This window comes from Typha angustifolia, chromosome 10, assembly GCF_048772165.1.
Source record: "Typha angustifolia cultivar Huaian chromosome 10, ASM4877216v1, whole genome shotgun sequence".
NCBI classification, from domain to species: Eukaryota; Viridiplantae; Streptophyta; class Magnoliopsida; order Poales; family Typhaceae; genus Typha; species Typha angustifolia.
The window spans coordinates 2,093,312-2,100,822 of record NC_133248.1 but is presented as its reverse complement, the minus strand read 5'-3'; the positions used below and the strand labels follow the sequence as shown (position 1 = coordinate 2,100,822).

The window sequence follows — 7,511 nt, the reverse complement described above, 5'->3', positions numbered from 1 at the left end:
TAGTTTTTTTGAACCTAAAAGAGGAAGGGATGATTAATCTATAAAACTAATCAACTTGAAGTGGTTTCATGCAAGATACCGACAAGGCATGTGATAGATTTGCAGGAGAAATCGTATAAAAATTTGAAACTTTCTTAATTAAGTCGTAATAAATTAATAATTCCTAACAGGGAACTTTGTTTATTGGACTCTAATCTTAATAGATTTGTATAAATACATGCACATGGAGCCGTCGCATGGACCGGATCGCCTAATCTCTCACACTCCTTTTCCACATCAAACCCGAAGCCGTTTCGATGAATTATTCCTCCTCCGATACAATTGCAGCGGTCCCCTGGATTGGATTGGAGGGCGAAGAGAAGCCATGTAGAATTTGATGGCAAGAGCCGATTTGGCGCGGGGTGGGAGGGGGTGGTATGGGCTGGAATGGCAAGTTTGAGGCGGAAAGAAGCGATTTTTAGTGGTTTTCCCGCTAGTTCTGGTAGTTTTGGGATATGGGTTGTTTCCCATGCTTCGAATCGAGGGAGGCAGATGAGTTGGGCCATGGGAAAGAGAGGGAGGATAAGAAGGAGGAGCAGCCCATGGTTGCTCCGCGAGTCGATAGAGTTTCTTCTGGTTAGTTAAATATCTTTTTTTCTAAATTTTTTTGAGTATTTATTGTTTTCATTTTGGTATTTAAACTTTACTTGGTAGATTGGATCTGGATTCCTGAAGCCAAATGTTTATTTTATTTTATTTTTCAATTTCAATGTGGGAAGATCTTATTTTTATCTGGTTGAGATCACTAGAGAGATTTGGTTTCTTTTTTAGGTGAAATCCACGAGATGTTGCTTGTTCTATTGGTTCCAATGATAGAACCTGTTACTAGTGCTTGAAGTTCTGGTCATTTTCTGGTTTCTTTGGATCATGAGCTATGGCTAGTCCATTTTGCAATGATCTGAAAAATCTCTATTGATGGAGTTGTACTGTTGTGAATATATTTAATCTCTCTGTTTCCTCCTTGATCTATTATTGTACTAGATGCTTGTTTGATAAATATCTAACCCTGTAAGTTGATCAAACAGCTGATAGTTTGAGGACTAGAAGTGGCCTTGGTTTGAAAAGGGAAGGAAATAATCCAAGGGATGGTTCTGGTTCTAACATCTCTGCGCATACGTTTACCTTTCGAGAGCTCGCCGCCGCAACAAGAAACTTTAGACCTGAGTGCTTTATAGGGGAAGGAGGATTTGGGCGGGTTTATAAAGGGCGCCTTGAGAGTACCGGTCAGGTTGGTTTTAGGCTTATGCTTATATTTCTGCCACAATTTTGTTGATTTAGCATTGAAAGATTTTAGTTTTCTCTTAACCAACCAAATGTAGTTTGGCTTTGTATAAGTCTCCATAAGCTAATGCAAAATGCATTTAACATTTAGATGATTATTCTTTTTCCATGTGAAAAATATGCTACTTTATGTGGAAGCACAAGAGATAAAGAAGAAAAAGAAAAATTAGATTAATACATTTTCGAATGATTGTCTACTTGCGGTGGCAGATTGTCGCTGTGAAGCAGCTTGATCAGAATGGGCTTCAGGGAAACAGAGAATTTCTTGTGGAGGTTCTCATGCTCAGCTTATTGCATCACCCAAATCTTGTGAATTTGATCGGTTACTGTGCTGATGGAGATCAACGTCTTCTTGTATATGAGTTTATGCCTTTGGGATCTTTGGAGGATCATTTACATGGTAAAGTTTCTGTTGTTGTACTACTACATTTGATAAAATAGGAAGAGTTTGTTTCCTTCTCACATTACTTTGACATTTAAACTTCTTTTTGGAATGTTCTTTTCTTTGAGGTAAGCTTTTATAAGCAAATGAATCAGATGAGAATTTGTATAAATAAGTGGAACTGTGTTAAAGGATGCTCTTTTTGTTCCTTTTCTATTTGTTCCTATTCTTTTCATTTAGATCTAGACAAATGTTACATATGTAGATCTAAAGTTCTCTAAGAAAATTGATAAGGATGTTCCACATAGAATTTTTAGGATGGTGAAAAAGGAGAAATGTCTGTAGTTTGTTATGGAGTTCTCATGTAACCTTCATGTCAAAAGGAAATTTTCTGAGACAGTTTGAGACTAGCCATACTTTATGGGTCAGAATATTGGAAACTATGAAACAACATAAGCAAACCGAACAAGGTGAACGAATGAGGTTAAACAAAAGATAGATTAGGAAATGAGTGTATCCAAGACATGTTATGGGTAGCAGCTATGCAGGGCAAGTTACATAAACAACTAAGGTTGTCTAAAGTCTAAACAAGTGCAAAGGAGATCATGTTAGGCACTAGTAAGGAGTGTCTCTGTTAGGCACTAGTAAGGAGTGTCTCTTTGAACGAAATGGTTGCCTTGAGAGGTAGGGGAAGACTACAAGTAGCATGACGAAGTAATAAGAAAAGAGAAGATGGTACTTAGCAAATGACTTTAAATTAAATAGAACCTAGCAAAAGGAAGCGCCATATAGCTGAACAGAAATAGTTGGCTGTTTGTGTCTTTGTTGCATATAAAATATATACACATGTACATATATAATGGTTAACAGATGAGCCAAACTCAAGTTCTTTTCTCTGGCCCCAGAATTAGCACAGTTCTTATTAACATGAATAGCTAGCGGCTGGGCTTCCTTGGAATGACGAGGCAAGGAGGTCATTAATTCAAGTCTTAGAAATAGCCTTCCCAAATATTAGGGTGAGAATACATGCATCTCTCCTTTCTAGACTCCGCATAAACGGAAACCTGGTGGAACACCTTTTTCCTAACTAGCAGACTTCCTGCAGCAACTATTCACCTACTTTTGATGAGAAGCTCTTTCCTTTTTCATCCTTACTTTGAGTGCAACGCTGCATGAAAACTGATGAGACCGTTACAATTGGAGTTTATCTCTTGGCCCCTTAGTTGGAACTAAACAGAAGCTGTAGATTCCTTGTGGCTTGTCATGTATTGGATCAGATAATGAGCAATTTATACCTTTCTGTGATGATTGGCTGCAACATATTGAGGAAAATGTTGTGACATATTGACCACATGATTTAAACTACTGTATTTCCTTTTTTTCCCCTCCTTTTTAATACTAACTTGCAAGTGTCTGCATAAGCTATAAACCTTAACCTCATTTGTGAGACGAGTTGATTCATCATAGTATCATACCACAACCTAGCTATCTTATAACATAGAAATTAACATTTTTTTTCCAGAATTCTGTTTTAAGAAAATTCGGTGTAATCCTTCCACTCCATATTTCCCTTTATTGTTGTACAAGAGAGCCTAATTAAGTTCGTTGACTAAAGTTGAACTTCATTGTTGTATACCTTATTCAGTGAGATACTTCATAGTTCTTTGATACATGCAGTGAGGTTCTTCTGTTTCACTCTCTATAACATATCACTTAACATATCATAACCACTTATCTTTCAAGTCAATTCCATTTGCATTATGCTCAAGTATATGCTCTAAAAGGGTAAACTATAATTTTATTAAGAAAAGGGCATATAAAAAAATAGGAGAATGTTCCAGATGTCATTTGTGCTTGTTGCTGATTTAATTATAAACACTTCACTTTCTGTCACTCTCTAGGTTTTCTAAAGAAATGTAAAAAAATAAAAGAAATGTTCTTGATGTGTTAGTTCTACATATATTGAAAGTACTTGAATTTAAGAAACACGCAAGATTAGTAAATGAAACCGAAACAAATAAAAGATCAAAAAGAAATATTATATTTCTTTCTGCAGTGTTTCATCTTATCCAGTCACAAATTCTATGTGGTGAATAAATAGCTGCATCATGATATTATGAAGTTGAATCCATCATATTACAACTGCTCTACTTGCTTGTACCGTTACCTGCAAAAATAGATTTTCTCCTCCAAAAGTATGTAGTGCTAATACGTCAGCTTTCACTAAAGTGAAGACCCTGCAAAGTAGATATTTATTATTTATCTATTGAAAGTCCCAGATGGTCTGTAGTCATGAGAAGCCATCTGAGATTCTGGGTATGATTAACACCATGGTTAATTGTGTTTACAACAACAAGTTGCAATTGACTTTATGTGCGCTGCTGATTAAATGCACTTTGCATGACAAAACTTCTTAGTTGCACTATTTTCATGCTATAGACAACGTACTTCAGTTGCAGGCTGTTATCTATATTTACTATGTGTGTGTGCAAATCTTTGTGAATATGTAAACTTAAAAAAAAAAAGAAAAATCTTCATGGATAGGCAATGCCAAACTGTGCCAATCAAGTCTTGCCCATCCCCTCATTCTTAAATATCTTGATTCATGGTAAAGCCAATGTGCCGTTATATTTTGTTTGAACTATATTTCTTGATTCTCTCTATCATATGATACCTGAAGGTTTCAATCTCCAAGTTAAAGTGTTCCTTGTACTTTTATAACTTTGGAGATTTATGATAACAGATCTGCCACCCGACCAGGAAGCACTGGACTGGAATACAAGGATGAAAATCGCTGCTGGTGCAGCTAAAGGTTTGGAGTATCTCCATCATAAAGCCGACCCACCAGTCATTTATAGAGACTTCAAATCATCTAATATCTTATTGGGTGAGGGGTTTCACCCGAAGCTTTCAGATTTTGGGCTAGCAAAACTTGGTCCCACTGGTGACAAGTCTCATGTATCAACAAGGGTGATGGGTACCTACGGATACTGTGCCCCCGAGTATGCTATGACTGGTCAACTGACAGTAAAGTCAGATGTCTACAGCTTTGGTGTTGTATTTTTGGAGCTGATCACAGGTCGGAGGGCAATTGATAGCACCAGACCAAGTGGAGAACAGAATCTTGTTTCATGGGTAAGGTTCTTAATCTGGACATGGTAGAATTTGGAGACTTATCTTTTGCTTGTTTATATATTTGACTGAGTTTCTACTCTATGATTGCTATCTATATTTTCTAAACAATCATATGGGGTATTGTCTGCTAAATCTGGGAACTCATTTTAACAATGATAAGCAAATCTGTCAGTTCAGCTGTCCCTAATTTTTGTATCTTGTAAATGCACTAACTCTATGACCATATATTGGTAAATAGTGTCACTTGTACCAGAGAGCCTTACAATATGTTACATTTCACCTAAAAGTCTGTGTGTTAACTTTTAACCTTGCTATGTAACTAGAATAACCGTGAAAAGAAAGTCCACGAAAAGAATAGCATAGTTCACCAGGTTGGCTTTATTTGATTTCTATTGAATGAACCTAAAATAAAAGGTCAACGATTCAATATCATAATAGGAAACTGCAGGGTAATTAGTCATCATTCGGTAGATGCCGCCTCAACTATTTACAACAGTAGTTAGAGGGGCTTGGAGTTGTTTAGAAGTGAGTAAAGAGATGTAAACTAAATATTGCACAATGATTAATACCATCGGGATGAAGTTGCGATATGTTATTTGTGGTTCTGTACTGGATCATTTGTTTACACTGTTACTGTCTTTTAGTATGTTATGCAGTAACCTATATCAAATGAATTGTTAGAATTTTCATAAGCTAGCTATTTCCTATTTCACCAGAATTTGCATCATCTTACCAGGCTAGGCCCATGTTCAGTGACCGAAGGAAACTCCCAAAATTGGCTGATCCAAGGTTGCAAGGCCGCTTCCCTATGCGAGGGCTTTATCAAGCCCTTTCTGTCGCATCCATGTGTATCCAAGAACAAGCTGCCAGCCGTCCTCTTATCGCTGATGTTGTCACTGCTCTGTCCTTCTTGGCCTCCCAAACTTATGACACCAATGCTTCTCCCACCAGCAGCAACAAATCAGGTGGTGGGGGTGGAAGAGTATTAGCAAAGAATGAGGAAGGGGAACTCTCTGGACGAAAATTTGAGCTGGATGGATCAGAGAGAGATGGCTCCCCAAGAGAAGTTGTTGGTCCGATTTCAAACAAGGATTCGGATCGGGAGAAGGCAGTAGCAGAGGCAAAAATGTGGGGAGAGAATTGGCGAGAAAAGATACGTGCTAATGCACGCGATGCTGCAAATCATGGGTGAAGGTAGTAAATACTTCTCTTCCCATACATTTTTTGTCTGTATAAGAGAAGTGAATTAGTACAAGGGAGTTATCAACTTGAAGCATTTTTGCCTTATACTGAGGGAAGATGAGGGAGAGTTGAGTGTACATCATTGGAGGCAGGAAAGAATGTAGTAGTACTCATATACTGATGATGGTCTTATGGATGTAACTGAACCTCTTGCTTATTGGAAGTCCAAAAAATTTTGTGGGAGAGTTCCACATGATGTTCATCATTCAAAATTACTTCTTCCATTATAATGCTATCTACTACCATTTGGCATTTAATAATCCACTGTTGATTATGCCTAGTGTTCAAGCAGGCCAATGGGGATCCACCCGTAGACCGAGATCCGACCGACAGCCCACCGGCTCCGACCCACCACCGACATCGGTGCAGGACTGCTCACTGGTCCAATTTTTTTATGTTTTTATTTTGGTCTAAACCAGGCCCAATTGAGACGCCCTAAATTTATCACCCTAGACAAGCTAATATTTCAATAGCTATGTTATACACAGAAGAACATCCAAGCTATTGGATGAGATCTTTGATAAAGAGGAACCATCTATAATAAACAGAGTATTGTGATTAACAACTTAATTAAGATACTCCCCATGATTTCAATCAATGAGAGAGTCCTAAAAAGTTTCAAGCCAAAGTATTTTTGTTTAATGTTTTTTCCCAATGATGCATGTACATAAGAGAAAAATACATTTTGTCCTCCATAGTTGGATCAAAATTGAGAGTACCTCTCTTGACTTTTATCTAACACTTTAAATTTCTTTTTGGGACTTATATGCAACTAATTGACAGACATTACTTTCCAATGTGAAAAGACAAATGGCTTTTATATTTACGATAATTTCGAAGGAAAACGATATTTACTAGATCTTTGGACCAAAAAGTCAATAGTTGATCACAAGGGGATCTAAGTACACGAATGAAGCTAAAAAAGAAGTAAAAAAGACAACTAAGAAGGGGATTACTTAGAAGGACAAAAAGAATATTAGAGAGGTCAAAGGGTCATCTACTGTTTATTTTATAAAATAAAATATAACTGAAGTGTTAACTCGGTTGTGCTCAGATTATTAAAGGGGCTCATATAAACTATTATACTATTATTTTTAGATTGAAATCACAGCGATACAGATTTAATTGGAACACCATTAAACTAAACTGATGTTCGAGTCTCACATGGTTGATCTCGGGAGGCCTTAGAGGAGAGTTTGACTCTCCATTATTCTCACATATCTCCAAAAAGTAGTGATAGAAGAGATCACAAACATCAAGCTCATGAATATGATATCATCTATTAATTATGTGCCACATTCTTATTCCAAGATTATTCCAAGACTTTGAAGGTTACATATTACTAGTCAATGAGATAAGTATAAGACGAGATCTCTCTCTCTCTCTCTCTCATACTCTTATATGTATATCTAATATGTATGTGAATGAAGCC

At 37.0% G+C, this 7,511-nt stretch overlaps 1 protein-coding gene across 1 annotated transcript; it reads left to right on the top strand.

The window, feature by feature from the left end:
• The first annotated feature begins 249 nt into the window (after positions 1-249).
• On the top strand, positions 250-6,302 carry LOC140769100 (serine/threonine-protein kinase PBS1-like). Its single transcript, XM_073109664.1, has 5 exons — positions 250-615; positions 1,065-1,267; positions 1,531-1,720; positions 4,446-4,837; positions 5,574-6,302. The coding sequence occupies exons 1-5, from the start codon at positions 495-497 to the stop codon at positions 6,027-6,029; spliced, it is 1,362 nt and encodes a 453-aa protein (XP_072965765.1). The 5' UTR covers positions 250-494; the 3' UTR covers positions 6,030-6,302.
• Positions 6,303-7,511: the final 1,209 nt, after the last annotated feature.

Bases quoted from the DNA above. Each gene is read 5' to 3' on its own strand.
- LOC140769100 (XM_073109664.1), top strand. From the start codon at position 495: ATGGGTTGTTTCCCATGCTTCGAATCGAGGGAGGCAGATGAGTTGGGC. The intron at 1,268-1,530 runs GTTGGTTTTAGG...TTGCGGTGGCAG, and splicing joins GCCTTGAGAGTACCGGTCAG to ATTGTCGCTGTGAAGCAGCT. The intron at 1,721-4,445 runs GTAAAGTTTCTG...TTATGATAACAG, and splicing joins TTTGGAGGATCATTTACATG to ATCTGCCACCCGACCAGGAA.